Source organism: Gymnodraco acuticeps, unplaced genomic scaffold, assembly GCF_902827175.1.
Source record: "Gymnodraco acuticeps unplaced genomic scaffold, fGymAcu1.1, whole genome shotgun sequence".
Lineage (NCBI taxonomy): Eukaryota > Metazoa > Chordata > Actinopteri > Perciformes > Bathydraconidae > Gymnodraco > Gymnodraco acuticeps.
Window position 1 is genome coordinate 1270518 of NW_022992001.1, and position 17386 is coordinate 1287903.

At 40.6% G+C, this 17386-nt stretch overlaps 1 protein-coding gene across 1 annotated transcript in view; it reads left to right on the top strand.

Moving 5' to 3' along the window:
• Positions 1-11427, top strand: part of itfg1 (integrin alpha FG-GAP repeat containing 1) — a 223170-nt gene extending 211743 nt beyond the window's left edge. Inside the window, exons 16-18 of the mRNA XM_034201274.1 lie at positions 4450-4532; positions 6525-6642; positions 10413-11427. Of these exons, the coding sequence (XP_034057165.1) occupies positions 4450-4532; positions 6525-6642; positions 10413-10472 (261 nt within the window). The 3' untranslated portion in view covers positions 10473-11427. The remainder of the gene's footprint in view (positions 1-4449; positions 4533-6524; positions 6643-10412) is intronic.
• The last annotated feature ends 5959 nt before the right edge of the window (positions 11428-17386 follow it).

Here is a 17386-nt window from a genome sequence, read left to right on the forward strand (position 1 = left end):
GTGAGCATAATAGGGCCCCTTTAATAATCAAATCCGATCGGTTATAATTTACGCGGTTAATCCCCTCTGTCTCCCTCTTTCAACTCTCTCTCTCTTTAAAAAAGCCACTGGTGTCCAAAAACATAATCTTAAAAAAACTAGTAGAGACTGAAAGCCTTAGTACGAAACTGAAAATTAGCATTAAGTGTTACTAACAAAGAGTTATAGCAGTTACTTTTTAAGATGCATATTTTGTAGCCCTCATATTAGAAAGAGTCCAATTTTGGCACAATGAATACGACAGAATACTGAGGCACTAGAGGCAAGATTTGGCAGTAAAGTGGCAGTGAGAGAAAGCTCTTTTCCTCGTCCCATCTAGTGATTAAAGTAAAGAAGAGAAATTGTCTCTTTATGGCAGATAGATTCCATATCCTGGTTATAATGTAGGGAGAATTGAAAAAGGTTCAGCAAACCTCCCCACTTGAAAAAAGGAGTATAGCAACCCTTTACATTAAAACCCTTTACATTAAAATTCAAACATATCTGTTTGACAAGCCTGAGAGTAGAGGACGTACAGTATGAGTGACTCTGGACGTAGCATATATGTGCCTCCCGTCATACGACAAGCCAGCGTTATATTAATATTGTAAATTATTGATTGGGTTGATGTTTTTAATCTATTCGTCAGCAACATTTCCTCACTACACTTCTTCAAATGTCAGCATTCTTCACTTCCACTATCTCCACATCCATCTCCATCTCTGCTTTCTCTCCTCTCACTTGTTACACTGAATATCAGGTACGACAGGGAGCTTTCTTTCCCCCCCCTTTCCCGTGTGGTATACCAAGATCTTCGTCAAGCAGCTGATTAGAATTGTAGATGGGTCGGCCTGCGACTCTGAAGCTGTAGTGTGCAGGAGAACAGTCGCTCAGACAAGCTCTTTGTTGTCCCCCTTTCCAGCACACACTCCTTTTTCCTAGGCAAAGAAATGTGATCTCTTTTCCCCCTCATCCTCGCCCATTCCTTTTACAAAGTGAATTAATGAATGCCTAAAGATGCGGTCCATTATGCGGAGTATGTTTTGTATACCCAGAGGGACTGGAGTTACTCTATAACATACCTGTAATGAGGAGGAGAAGCCCTTTAGGATCCTGAACGCTACACCACGCTGCTCAGTCGGCGGGTTTGGATCTTTCTCTTCATCGCCTCTCTTGATTTATCCCTCTCGTTTTTGATTTCTTTCTCTCACTCTTTATAGCTGTCCTGCTTCCATTCTCTCCCCTGCTGGGCCCTTTATGATTGTCTCCTTCACAATAACAGTCCCGCATGCTGCTGTTTCACAGTAGTGGTTTTGTTCAAATCTACTTGGATATCTTCCATCTTCTGTCCAATCATTCCTTCCCTTCATTCGCCCCCTCCCCGTCTCTCTCTTCCGGTTCACTTATCTTCCACCCAGGGGATTCCCTTTGCTGCTCAAAGTGGTTTACTTCACTAATCAGTCCCCTCCTTGTCACTCTCACTCTCTCCCTGTGTGTCCCTCACCCTCCATCTCTGTACATGTCCCCCTCGGTTGCTCTCTCGTAGTGTGCCGGTTTCCCTGGCTTTGAACCAGAGTGTCTCTCTTTGCTCTCTGAAGACTTCCAAACAGCCAGATCAGATCTGCTCCCAGGCAGCAGCGGTGGAGGCTGACGTGTCTCCAGCTTCACTCCCCCGCCAGTTGCTGCAACCGACGGCAGTGCTTTCCAACAGCTAAGCGACAATGGCTGGCGGGAAAGAATGTGCTTGTTATGTAAAAAGCAAGGCCATTATTGCCGCTTTTTCAAAATAGCTGTGGGATGTGGTTCCTCTCAATTGATACGGAACAGAGAGACACAATTAAAGAGCAGGAGCACTTCCAGATTCCGCCATAAGTAGAATTGGACATTCTTCATAGCTACGAGCATGAATACAGATTTGAAAGCATTAATATAATGCCAGCAGTATAGATCGTTGAACTGTTAACCCCTAATGAGCGAGGGTTCAATTAAAACAAGGCAAACTTTGGACTAAACAGGAATGGAGAAAGAAAGCCAACAGAAAGAGATGTTTATGCTGGCTTTTTCCAGAAGTCAAAGCCCTGTTGCATGAAGAGGTTAAATACTTTTCGTGTCAGTCTAATGTCACATGTCAGCATTAAGTGTTGAGCCTTAAGGTGGAAACTACTAAAGGAAATGAAGCTTGAACTTTGAGTTTGACTGCAAAGTCAAGCTTCTGTCAAACAGCAAGCAAGTGTTTTTAAAGGGGCCCTATTCTGCTCTAAGAAGAAAGAGGAATGTGATGTAAATAAAGGGTATCATATAGAAACATGCAGCCCATAGGACATTTGAAAATTGTAACTATTTTTATCACAGGGTTGTGTTTGGATACCCATGGGCAAGGAATCTGAGAAATCATTTACATTTCTTTTGGTTGTACCCACATTGGTGATTCTGATTACAAAAACGACGGCGAAAAAAACCAAGCTGGTGTCGGCCAAAGAGCCAAACCTCGAGGTTCATTTGTTGTTCCCAAACCAAAAGTAGACTCCCTGGTGACCAAGTTCCCTTGTACAGTCTACCACCCCCTCCCCATTTCTACTCAGTCATCTTTCAAATAAAGGCGAAACTGACAAACAAAAACATATTTCTCTAAATGGCATTTTTGAATAATAACTTCAGCTGCATGGCAAGGTCCAAACTCACATTTTTTAAATCACTCTGCTAATAACTTGACCTATAATTAGGCAGAGGCTGGGTAATGCTGTGTTTGGAATTACCTGATGTGGCCCACTCTAGGAATTCATATTGTGAGTGGTAATTGGATTTTTTCTTCAGTGTTTCTATCTAAAGTCCAAAATAAAAAAGATGTACAACAACTAACAACAAACAAGAGGTGATGGAGCTGTCAATCAAGTACGCTCACACAGTCTTAGGAAGGACTAATCAGGCAACATATGTGGAAACACCAGTGTGGGTCAACAGTACGTGTGTGTAAGAAAAGTATATATAACTTATTAAACCCCTTTCATGGCCAAATACTAAATAAAACAGCGACTTGAATCACAATATTGATCAAAAATGATTGTATTGCTTCCACTAAGAAAAGAATAGTCCGTTCCACAACATTACAAGGGATAGGAACTGTGGAAGCAACAACGTTACTGTACTTAAAATGACTGCAGCACTGATCGAGGTGTTTCTGTAACTGTCCAAGTCTGTTCACATTTTCTTTTCCATTAACAAGTCTTTAAACAATGCCAGAGCCCACACTGTGTTCCGGTTAGTGTTTACTTCCTGTCGGTCTTCTTCTGTTGATTTCTCTTACATCCAGCGCTCTGTCTACCTCTTTCCTTCTCTTATTCTGTTTTTCTTCTCTTTACTGGAGACAGTTTAGCCATGAAGAAGCCAACGTTTTCGTGGTCTACACATATATAAAAGTAGAGATTCAAAAAGTAATCCATGGTGTTTTCTGATGGATGAAAACAAATGTATATTGACCACAGCTGACGTTAAATTGACCAGACTAATTTCACATAGACCCTTGATCCTCCTTGGCAACGGTCTGTTCTCCTTAGCAGTGGTGTGTAAGTGAGTATTAACAACCTCTGAAATGTCCAAATTGACTAATCAGAATTGAGTATTAAACAAACCATGAATAAAATGCAATAGACGATACGTGGGAAACATGACATAGGAGACCAAACAGAACTTGAGTTTGCACCCCAAAGGCTTTTTTTCAAAATATAATGAAGAGCGCTGCCAATGTTTCCATCTCTTTCTTGTTGCCGTGATGTGATTTTGAGTGGCGGCCCCTGTATTCTCCTGTCAAACAAAATCACACAATATACGGATGACATCTCAATACTCTCAATATGCACACAAATTTAGTAAGTAAGTGCTAGACAGTAAAATAAAAATGTTGTGGCAATAATTAGCCACACCTAAGTCACATCAGAGTATGTATGTACTTGTATGTTCTAATGCTCAGGCAGTGGCTACACATTGCTCCAATTAATTCAATTGTCAAAGGAGAACTCAGTGCTGCTTTCGACGAGTTAAATTACAGGAGGAAAAAATATATGTATTTTTCATCAAGACAGAGATTGAGATTACAGCTTCCTCTGCGGATGGCTGAACTCTCTCGCACACAGCCTCACAAATACTTAATCACATATGCAAATATACACACCGATGTACACGCTTGGAAACTTTTTTTGCTCCCCGCAGTCAGTCATTTATTTAATGAAGCAGGTTGTCTGGGTCTTAAACGCTCAGCTTAAAATAGCCACTCTGCAGTCGCCAGGAAAAATCATGGGACCCTATTATTCTGCCCCAGAGCACATAACATACATATTCTGAGTTTCTGTCTGTGTGTCTCTTTGGAAATCTGCTTGTGACACTTAAAATGACATGTGTGCATATCCAGTTCATGTGTTTTCTTTTTCATTTCAGGCAGCAAGGATGAAGGAGTGGATGGCCATTATTCCCAACTCTCAGCTCATTGTCATCCCATTCCCACAAGATCAACCCAGCCGGTACCTAACTTTTAAAAGATGAAGATATAGATGGATCTCACTGTAATGTATCACTTTCTTCCTTGTTCACTGCAGTGCAATTTGGAGCCCCTTTGACGCTTGTTGCTAAGGATACCATTCATTGATTTAGGCGCCTCATCTTGATGCCTCTTAACGACATGTTCAAGTTACTGTTACCTCGACAGCACCACAATTTATAATTGCCCGGAGTATGCTAAAGGCGACTAATGTTAATCGTGTTGACATTTAGTAGTCCAAATAAGTCAATTATTAGCATCAGCCGCTTTTACACATAGAGGCTTCCTTATTCACGAGTAAGGTATTTACTGACGTAAAACTAAATGTAAAAATCTCTTAAACTTGTGTTTTTTACCACTATTTCAGACATCAATACAAACAAATATTTCATCTCTTATCTTATCTCAATTCTACCAACAGCACTTCTAATTCCCAACAAAAACAAGATTACTACTACTTTCATTACACAGACACACACACACACTCGTGCACACCTCGCAGCATGTGTTCTTGTGTTATCATGACGTTGTTTGCATGTAGCTCAAATCCCAGGCGGAGCTCCAGATGGCTATTCAACACACACACAAACACACACATGCCGCCTCCTCCATATAACACTTGTGTAGTTGCCGGCACAGACGCACACCTCCATACATGCCATGAGTGAAATGGATCTTACTAGTAAAACAGGTGCCTTGGTATTCTTCTCACATACAGTGTAAAGCTAGCACAGACTGTGAGATGATGATTTTTTAATATGGATTGCTGGAAATACTTAAAAGTCCTTGGGAACCAGAAAAAGAGCAGCCGTTTTCATTTTTTTATTTTAAAGTGGAACTATCATGCAAAATGCACTTGTGTACGTCTCTTATACTTGAATATGTGTCCCCAGTGTGTCGGGGAACTCACCAAGTGTCAGAAAACACAACCCTCTCTCTTTTCCTCCATACCCAAATCTCTAAAAACGGGGACTGCAACGGAGCTGATTATTATTTGAATTTTTCTGACGTCAGAAAAGGGGTGCTCCGCCTATATGGGCAACTCTCCACCTATCAGGGGAATGAGAGACCGCTCGAAAGCGCTGGAGACGCTGTAGTACATATGCCAGGCCTGTAAGTGGCGCTGTAGTCTGCCACAAAAGCAGAATCAGCCCTTGCAAAAACAGGGCTGGAAAAGAGCAAATAGAGCGAAATGAGGCATGGCTAAAATGCATGATCTGTTTGGTGTTTTGAAAAAATAATTTCACAGACATGTTTTATATAGGTATGGCCCTACAACATATGTTTCAAATATAGCATGATAGGTCCACTTTAACTTAATGAGGACACAAACCCTGTTAATGTGCGCCATTTGGTGAAACGTTGTTTTGACAGATAAAATGTAAAACAGCATATGGTGAGTTATTTTTTTGCACACTCTCCTCAACACTCTCAATTTTTTTTTGTATTGAATATTCTTTATTGGCATAGCAAATGATAATCAACTACTGCTGCATAGATAAGTACTAAATAACATGCAGTACAATAAGAAGATGAGTACATCTTCAACTTGAAGTTGTACTAAGTACAACCTGAACAGTTACATGTTGTGTAGCTGAATTTAGGAATTGTGGTTCTGCTAAACACTGTTTTAACCATTAATTAGCTAGCTAATAAAAATACAGCTGGCTAGCTAGCTAGCTTGCTAATGATTAAGCAAACAAAGATGTAACTGTAGTGGCGGCAGCAATGCGCTCTCCTACACAGGGACAAGAGTGTGTGGATGAAGCATCAAGTTGTTTTGTTGGTTCTTTTTTTGTAATGAACTCTGGGGCTGTTTGATTCCTTGTGAGTCTGCAACAAACTGCATATTGGTCTATACAGAAGTAAGCCATTTGCAATAGAGTGCTGCCAAAGAGATGTTTTGGAAAGACAACTTCTGAAAGGCAATTAACTGGAAATTACAACTTGTGTATGTCTCTCTTTTTCCCTTAAGTTGGAGCGCTAAGTTGTACCTGACTCCCAGCAACAGCGTGTTGCTGACGGCCATCGCACTGATCGGAGTGTGCGTCTTCATCCTCGTCATTATTGGCATCCTCCACTGGAAAGAGAAGGTCAGGATAGACACCTACACACACACACACACACACTCACACAATGGTGTACTGAACATTGGCCTCTACCTGGTGATTTACTGCTTCAGAGTGTGACTGAGAATATGTGTGCGAGAGAGAGAGAGAGAGAGAGAGAGAGAGAGAGAGAGACGAGAGAGGATAGATCTACCTATGATGATCGATAGAGAGAATATAGAGAGAGAGAATCTCGTCTATCTCTCTCTCTAGATCTCGAGAGAGAGTGGGCAGCTATCTGCTCGCCTACGAGCTCGCGAGCTCATCTCTCTAGCTCCTCTCGCTGCTCGCGAAGAGAAGCAATTGGGTCACTACCAGCAGCAGATGGGTCTCACTGTCTCTGTCCTGTAGTCCCCTCGCCTCCTGCCAACACACACACACACACACACACACACACACTTTCCTTCTCTTCCTCTCTCTCTCTGTCTGTCTCTCTCTCCCTGGGCTACAACCTGGAAGGACGTTCGGCTGTAATTGCCTGCTTCTGTCCTTTCAGCATGGCGGATCTGCTGTTCATTATAGCCATAAATACGCCCTCCAGGGAGTCAATGCATGTTTTCAAGTGTTTCTGCTTCCTCTGGGTTCTTGTTTCAGTCACACACACACTTGAAATGTCATATGTCACATACATTATTTAACAGTCATTTCCGCAGATTAACTTTTTTGGGAGGATCTTTTGGAATGCTTTTCCTTTTTCATCTACACACTGTGGTAACGCTGTCACCGGGCGGGCGGTGCTGGAAGTTGCTGGCATCTTCTCCAAGCCATCTGCCGCGGGAGTGTGTGCGTTTAATGTGCACCCGGATGTGTGCATGGTTACACACACAGACGGGCTCTAATTGCCCTCTTTTTGGGATACGGGGGCGTGAGCATCAGCTTTATCTGAACCGACGCTGCATTTAAAAAAGAGAGCGGTTGGTGCCTCAACTGAGCGTAGACATACACCTATCAGATTATCAGAGGTGGATGGGAGGGGGGGGGGGGGGGGGAGCTGGGGCTATTTGAGAATTGAGAAACAAGAGTGAGAGGAAGAAAAAGGAAAATTCTAATATAGAAGAAGAAAAACGTTCTTGCAGCGGCTGGCAGGACACTTCACAGGAAATACAAGCTGGCATGTTCACACAGGCAGAATGATGGTTTGAAGCCATGAAGAAGAAAATGCATTTGACTTTGATCACCGTAATGTGTTTAGACTGACCAGTCAAAGTCATCAAAAATAGCTGCCTTGTTTACTAGTTCCCCCATAGGGATCTAGAGTAGGGATATATAGTATCAGAACTGTGCAATATCTCAATCGGAGAAGGCCCAACGTTGGTTTAATTTGGTTTGGTTTAACGATAAGCATCATAAATATATTCATAATCACAAAGAACATTCTGATAACACATTATAAACGTTTGATATTGACCTTAATAATAATTGCTGTTTTTGATAAGATCATGGTGTATTATAATTCCCATAGTGGTTATTCGTAGAATCTTTTTTTAAATGCATTTTCTGAAGTCCTGGCAGATATGATATCAAACTGGTAATAAGTGACTATAAGTGAACAATGTTTTAATAAAGTCAAGTTAAAAAAGTGTTATTAATTCTAAAATGTATTTTATAAGTATTACTATAATGGTAATAACGATTTAGGTTAGCATTTAGTCCACAATGCTAATGCTCTCCTGAGCTTGTGTATTTAGTGTCACTGTATCTAACCTCAGCAGTGGTGTGTGTCTACAACTGCAGTATTTCTCTCTCAGCAGCTCTGAGTTCAGACTGACAGCTTTTATAAACTCAGCACATTTAATTTGATTTGGAATCCCCGGCCGGCAAACTGAAAGACACACATCCGGCACAACGAGCTAACGCGGTGTAACCTTCTGCACCGTCGGGGGAATTGAGATGGAGGGTGAATCCTGTACCAGACGCTAACACCCCTTTCATATCTCATCTTCTTGCACTTATTTTACGGCGGGCATGCATTAAGGTCAGGGCGAGCCCACTGATAGACATTTGGCATTTGTGAGTGTTTGCAAAATAACAAAGTCAGGTAGAGGGCACAAGCACGGGGGCAAAGAAGTGCTGTCCTGCCTAACAAGCTAACGTGGCTTTAACACAACTCCTGTGAACTTCTGTAAAATAGAATAGCGTGGTACAGGAATAAGTCTTAATGCCTGGGAATGACTGATGCTGCATTCACCTGACACGTGACTTGCTCTTTGCTCGCCAGGGGGTTGGGCCTTGCGGTGAAACAAAAAAGTAAATTACCTCACCTGCTAGCTTGCTGCGCTACATTCAGCTGTCCTCTGATTGGTTTGGTCGCCGAAAGATCAGCGGGGGTCACAGTTGAAGTAATCTGAACTTTGAGCGCTGGGCTACAAATTTAGCGACAAACTTGGCTAATTTATCTTTAGCATTTTAGCACTTTCGGTTCCCTCACCTTAATGGCAACTTTTTTTTAGATGACTGACATGTTTTATGTTTTGTTCTACCACATCAAATACGTCAAAAAGCACCAAAATAACAGCCGTCTTTAGCTTAGTGCTGGAGACGCGGAGCCATTCAACAGTGATGGCTTTTTTTTAAAGCCTATCATTAGGCTTTAAAAATCATAAAAGTAGTGTTAATATGTGGAGATCCATCCAATGGAAACATCACATTCACAACAAAAAAAACATGAATCAAATTGGAAGATTCATCATCTTCATGCAGGACATGTAGGCCAGTCTTAATGAGTTGACATTAGAGCCCAGTGAGACTACACAACACCTCATAGAGGTGTTTACCTGCTTCCAGACGCACCACTGTGTCATTAAAAACCTTCAGATGGACACAAATCAATGCTCCGCTGTTTAACGATGAGCCTCAGGAAGACAAAGTGGTGGTATCCCCTGGATCTTCAATTAGAGCAGACTCCACGAGCAGCCCAGCCCAGGGGCTCCAGGGGAGAGAACATCTCATCAACCCAAAATGTGTTTTGATGACATTTCTCACATGTCGGTTTACCCCGCCTCCAGCCATCACACCTGCCATGTGTGTGAATCCCAGACGATTAGAGTCTGTTGGCCATAAATAAACGGATTCACCTATTATAAAGGAAACCGTATTCATAGAATGCACTCTGTTGTGTTTGGAGATGGTTTATTACTATTTTCCATGTTTTATGAAATTGCTTCCCAGAAAGTAGGATTTGGATTTGCCAAGGCAATGATACTTGTATGTTTGACCTGTGGCACTGTAATTGAATTTGAAAGGTTAACTTAAATTATAACTAAACACTTCCTAAACATATGTGTGGTTGCTCATATGCGATTATTAGACTGCAGAGTACTTCTTTATTGCTTGCTCAGTCCCAAAAGGCTTTTTTCTCCTTTTGAAACAATGAATGTTTAGTTGTTGTTACAAAACAAGAGACTAAATACTCTACCAGTGGGTACATTTAGATAAACTGCTTCCATGTTTAATCAGTGAATGCAACAGAAAAGCGTTTTATTTTGGAACATGGAATTTATTTTGATCTAATTTTCTTTAGTTATTTGCAAAATGGTGGTCATTTTATATTAGTCTTGTTTTATTCAGTAACATTTAAAATGGTGTCTTTGTGTTTAACAATTGGTCATAGTATTATGCAATGTTGTATAAATGGATGCAAACGTTTCCCCTAAATTACGAGATAAGATAGCTAAATGTAACGAGCATGATGTAACTGATAGTTATACTTAAATCAACAATCTTTGACTGTACTTCTTCTATGTGTGTGCTTTCAGAAAGCGGACGACCGAGAGAAGAGACAGGAAGCCCACCGTTTCCATTTCGATGCCATGTGAAGGAAGAGAACTGCATTATGGGAGAACATCCTCTCCCGTCCTCTGCCTCACCGTCCTCCCCCCTTAACACCACATTTTCTCTGTTTCATTTCTCGGGCCAATAAATGGATCCTCATTTGCCTCAAAACGGTTCTATTTGATATTTTTCAGCCCCTCAGTCAGATGTGAAATATTTATGTTGCGTGTCATTTATTCATTCCAGTGTTAGATGTACAGGAGCTGCAACAAGGCCATGGAGACACTCCTAATAGGGATCCCTCGTGAGATAGAGCAGGGATCTCTCTGTACCTAATCATCATGGTGTAAGTAGATTTTAACAAAACGTTGCAGATTAAACGCCCAACAAGTTATGTTGCATTCACTGGAAGGGAAGCACCTTTGGCACTGAGTGTTAAAAGATATCATTTTACTTGAATCCATGTGCGTGTTACTGTAAATTGTCTTTGTCTAGTTGATTTACCTCTGTCCTTTTCATTCGTATGAGGTATAATAAAGACATTGTTCCGATTTTATCACCTGTGAAATTAAACTGAATCTCCGCCTTGCAACCGCGACGGCAAGCTGTGCAAAGAAGTGAACAAAAAGACAGACATGTGCAATGTCATGATTCCTGTGGGACATTTTTTTCTGCTACCAATCTCACAAAAAACATGAACTACCAGCAGGTCCGCTGAGAGCACTGCACTGTACTGAGCTTGGCAAAAAGTAACTCCAGCTTGTTTGAGATGTACTTTTAATTGTTTTTCTCTTTTTATGGTTAATCAAACCAAGCGCTTTAGTTTGTTCTGATATTTATTTCACAAGAATAACTTTCCAATTGGCACATTTTAACTACTGTGATTAACTGCGGGTGTTTGTAATTTATTCTGTTTTTTGATTTGCTCATGAATGTTCAAGCTACTAAATGTGTTTACTTACTGAAGTCGGTAATAAAGGTTCGACCTGCTTAAGTCAACTCTGGGTTGCTTTATTTGTGTATCATTAGACTTTATGTCTGTTTCATGGTCCTCTCTTTTTAAAGCTACTTGTGGAATTAGTCCCAAACGCGTAGTTCACCTTTCTGGGGAAGATTTTATTTAGATTATTTAGTTGTCTGGAACCTGGAGGGAAATTTACACTCAAAATAATCATCTTTGTATGTTCTCATTATCTAAATGTGTAGTGAGTTAAAGTGCCTTTAATTTACCAGAGGACTCCTGCAGGCCTCTTTGAGGGTCCCGCAGGCCCCCCACTTCAGGGACCACCCTGCTAAATAATGCATGGTGAGAGCAAACCTTCCCTTCAAGGCAACGAGAGTAAAAGAGTCTCCATCTTGGTAGCCTTTAAGCACATCACAAGACGTGATTCAAAGCATAGGGGCGAACATACAGTAATGATAGAGTGTGTGTGTGTGTGTGTGTGTGTGTGTGTGTGTGTGTGTGTGTGTGTGTGTGTGTGTGTGTGTGTGTGTGTGTGTGTGTGTGTGTGTGTGTGTGTGTGTGTGTGTGTGTGTGTGTGTGTGTGTGTGTGTGTGTGTGTGTGTGTGTGTGTGTGTGTGTGTGTGTGTGTGTGTGTGTGTCACTCCCATCCCGTCACATATTGACGGACGGTCAGGGCCCCTCCCCGTCGCTATATTACGTACAAGGTACCCCTTGCCCGTCAGGCTTCTACGGGCAGGGCGTCCCATAGACCTTCATAGACCACGTGATCAACAACAATGGCCGACCTTCGTGTTATTCTCGGTGGAAAATGCCTATTTTAAGGTTCATTTGGCCATTAAAATGCGTTTTGATGTCATTTTATGCGAGTAATGAGTTTTTATTTCTGATTATTTGTGCAGTACATGTACATGATGTTTAGTTTGCTTGTTATGACGAAGATTACTTCATGAATGTGTACACATTCATGGTTGCTAACGTTTTTTTTGGTGGAAATGTGTTTTTTCACAGCAAAGTCACCCTCTGTCCTTGGACTTATTGGGAGAATCTAAAGGCAAGAACATCCCAAATATTCATTTAGGTCTTTATTTTAGACCTTTAGTGTTGCCGTCTGTGAGGAAAATAAATGGAGCTCAGAGCCTCGTATTTTTAAAATATTTTTTTCCTTCTAATTTGTTATTCTTTTCAAAATAGCACACTGTTATTTACTCACCAATAACACACAATTATCCTTGGTTTAATTCCATAATCTCGGGCTTTTTTGGCGTTCGTCATGAACTGAATTTCAAAATAAAAATAACCGGAAACAGACGTAGGCCTATAAGGGACATTTCGAGCATCATTGCGATTGTCAACATTTTTGAGTTTAGGATGGCCGAAGACACTACACTACCCATAATCCCCAGCTATCGTTTAGGACTACAGTCCCCGTGATTAATCTTCAAGGTCTGGGATTGGATGTTGGAGTGGCAGTGCGCCAAGGTTACGCCGAGCGTCAAACAGCTGTTTGAAATGGAACGAAACCACGCCAGACTATCCAAAACTGGAATCGAACGCCCCCCCTAGAACTACACACTACACTATTGTGTTTCGCAAAATGGTCTATGGGACGTCTCTACTGAACGTTTTCGTTTTTCCTACAATTAGAAGTTGCCAGTATTAAACACATTGGTGTTATCAAATGTAAAACATATAATTAATAAATGGGTGAAAATCGCATGTGTCCATAATGCGCAGCATTAATACCCACATGACAGCTCATTGTTACTTTGTAATTCTACTCCACTACAATTCAGAGGTTAACCTGGTATTTTTACTCCACTACACTTATTTGAGTTACTTTGCAGATTCTGATTAATGATGTGAAATATAAACAACCCTTAAATCAGACTTTAGTTACACCTGAGTAAAATTCAGGTAAGGTGATTGTCAAGTGCCAACAATCAGGAGAGATATTTGATAGTTGGTGCTTGAGAAGACTAAACATGTATCTGCAATTGACATGAATGGAAACGAGTAATAAAGTATATTAATTACTCGTTATTCTCTACTAATAGTTCATTAAAGACTGTATATTATGGCTATTTTGCACATCCCTTTCAAGATTTTCAAAGGTTTATTGACATATCATATACACAACTACGGTATAGTTATGCAATGAATGAAAAACTTGGGTCACAGGTTCCTCAACAGTGCATTACAAGACATCTATCAATATGTGTGTACCTCCACCATTAAACTGTCATATTCTGCACATTTCTTATTTTATCTATCTACATAAGAGTATAATCCATATGTATAATATCAGTTAAAATAAGTGCTTCAACATAGTTAACATTGCAGGAAAGCAATATATTAGACGTTAAGTACTTTGTCAGGCTTAATATTTATCTGTGATACCCCCAAAGCTTTTTTCTTATTTAAAAGAAGACCTTAATCTGTTATTTAATGTTTAAATAAAGGTTAATTCGTTTTTCTGTTTTGCACCTCCTCCTATTAATATCTTTGTACATCCTGCACTAAACTGTTTTATTGTGATCACTTATAGTATCTTCTTTATTTTTTATATTCTATATTTCTATCACAGACCTTCTACTTTCCCCCATGAAAGTATGTACTCTTAATATTTATATTAATCAAATATAACACATAAAAACAATAATTCAATAACGTGCTTTAACCACTAGGCGGTGCACACAAGGTCCACACAGCCATAATAACTTTGTATTATTAGTGTTGGACACTTGTATGTACAACATCTGAAGATGTGTAGTTTTGTTCATGCTTTCACATAATTTTACAGCATATTGCTATACTATTTCAGACTCAGTATTTACATTCTTACATTCAAAATTCAATCCAATTCAAATCAGTAATATCTTTAAAAACGACAAGTCCTTTTATATCAGCTGTGCACCGTTATGGTGTAAATATAACCTATCTATGAATTATATCAAATGTAAAAGTCAGCCGAATTAGTGTTGATACTGCAAGGAGACGTATTGTGTGAAGAGAAATTGAAGATGTTGTTTAATTGTTGAAATATTTATGATCCACGTCAAGTATTCAGTTTCGGCGGCATTTCTTCAGTTTTTCCAAAGGTCTTCTCATCAGGGCTCTATAAATAAAGAACTACGGCAGATATGTAATATTTAATGCAGCCGAACCGTGTATTACAATGCCGTTATGTGATGACTTCCAAAGAGAAAAGCAAGAGCACTCGGAATTAAGTATTATTTTATTATTTTAAAATGTTTTCCGGATTTCATATAATATAAACACCAAATCCCAGCATCTATTGCGGCTAAAACATCCAATCAGCGTAGCTGAGGATCCTGGATAATCGCTCGAAATGCCTACGTCTGTTTCCGGTTATTTTTATTTTGAAATTCAGTTCCTGACGAACGCCAAAAAAGCCCGAGATTATGGAATTAAACCAAGGATAATTGTGTGTTATTGGTGAGTAAATAACAGTGTGCTATTTTGAAAAGAATAACAAATTAGAAGGAAAAAAATATTTTAAAAATACGAGGCTCTGAGCTCCATTTATTTTCCTCACAGACGGCAACACTAAAGGTCTAAAACAGGGGTACTCAAATACAAATCTTAAAGGTCCAAAATAAATGTTTCAATAAGACAAAGGTCCGTTTATTACGGTCATTCAAACTTTTAAACAATTGCAACAAGATTCTTAACACGAGGTTGCAAAAACAAAAATAATCTGTATGCAGCAGTTTTCATTGTTGTTGTGTCTGTGCTTGATCCCTCAGAGTCGCAGTGTAAGAGCTGCACAGTTATGAATAAAGGCAGCTGCACCCTCTTTCATTCAGCATTCCCATTATTGCTTTATACATGTCTTGCCCCTTGTGTGTCCACTGAGGTTCGTCAGGCCCAACACATCTTCAACAAACTCCCCCTTTGCCTCATCATAACAACTCACAAACACCAGCAACTGAGCATTGTGAGTGGTGTCAGTGGACTCACCCACAGCTAAGGAAATGCACTGTGCATTTTTTATTCCATCACAAAGCTGATGAATCAAATCACCAGCCAGTATTTATGTTCTTCTGGTTGCTGTGCAATCTGAGAGGGGATTTGCTTGATTTTACCTGTTATTTCCTCTTTTTGTTTGCCTTCAACATGGTGTCTATCACTTCAGTCATGCATTCTTTTATACTTCAGTTATTATCCAGTGGAAAGTCCTTACCTACTGGCCTAGTTCAATCAAAGTGGTTACTTTTTTTTGGCTGGGCAGTGTAGTTTTACACACCGTCTTATTTGACTTTCTCAGGACTTAAAACTGTTTTTTGGGGGAAGACCCTCTCAAAGAAAACAATATATTTACACACGTAAGGTCATCATCTTAACAGTTGTGTATGCTCATCCGTGAGCAGAGCATCAAGTTGACATGTCTATTACAGCTGAATGCGGCGATTACCATCTTGTTCAGCAAAACGCCTCACAAACTTATTAAGATCAACAGCTTTAGTGCGTTTTGATTCAATGCTGAGTACAGCCAAACTGACAGTCTCTTCTCTGTCATTGTAGACCACAAATACCTCATTCCTTCAGTGCTTGGGTCCGAATGCTTCTCGTTTTGCGCCGTCCAGTTCAAAATGAAATCTTCGCCAATCATATGTCCACGCTCGCGCCAGGACCGGGGGAGGGGTTACATGACGCGCATCTTGTGCTGCATTCACTTGCACTCGGACATTAGAGACTTTCTCTCATAAATGTCCGATGAGCCACAACTTTTCTTTTAAAACAAAGCTGCCAACTGGGGTGGCAGCTCGGGTGGCAAGGCCTATTTTTAGGGTGTCAGTTGCCGCCCCGGAAGGTGAAACTAGGCTACTAGCTACAGTACAGATGGAACTAGATGAGCTGTTAACTCTCGCTCTGAATTTTTTTTTTTAAATTCTCGCTCTGACTTAGACAGGTTGAAAGAGATACACACATTTTTCCCACCCGCAGTCCGCGAAGACCCGCCCTACTGTGCCTCTGATTCGCAGATTGTTTGGGGGGGAAAAACGCTGACTGGATGCTGAATGTGATTGGACCAAAGCGTTGACACACACAGGTGGAACACAGTGGAACAGTCAGACATGCAGAGCGCTGTTTGCAGTGGACATAGCGGAGAATTTTGACTCGTTGCGAATGCGTTGTGGCGATGTCTCACATATAATGCAGAGATATAATACATATGAAAAGTATAATTTGCTCAGAGTCCGGAGACAGTGGTGGTTCGGTCCGGATCCGGACCGGAGTCCGTAGTTTGAGGATGCCTGGTCTAAAATAAAGACCTAAATGAATATTTGGGATGTTCTTGCCTTTAGATTCTCCCAATAAGTCCAAGTACAGAGGGTGACTTTGCTGTGAAAAAACACATTTCCACCAAAAAAACGTTAGCAACCATGAATGTGTACACATTCATGAAGTGTACTGCACAAATAATCAGAAATAAAAACTCATTACTCGCATAAAATGACATCAAAACGCATTTTAATGGCCAAATGAACCTTAGAATAGGCATTATCCACCGAGAATAACACGAAGGTCGGCCATTGTTGTTGATCACGTGGTCTCTGTTGCAGCGTCCATCGCAAACACCTTAGCAACCATGAATGTGTGCACATTCATGAAGTAATCTTCGTCATAACTAGCAAACTAAACATCATGTACATGTACTGCACAAATAATCAGAAATAACAACTCATATTAATCGCATAAAATGACATCAAAACGCATTTTATTGGCCAAATGAACCTTAAAATAGGCATTTTCCACCAAGAATAACACGAAGGTCGGCCATTGTTGTTGATCACGTGGTCTATGAAGGTCTATGGGACGCCCTGCCCGTAGAAGCCTGACGGTCAAGGGGTCCGCTGTCCGCAATGAAGGTCTATGGGACGCCCTGCCCGTAGAAGCCTGACGGGCAAGGGGTACCCTGTACGTAATATAGCGACGGGGAGGGGCCCTGACCGTCCGTCAATATGTGAC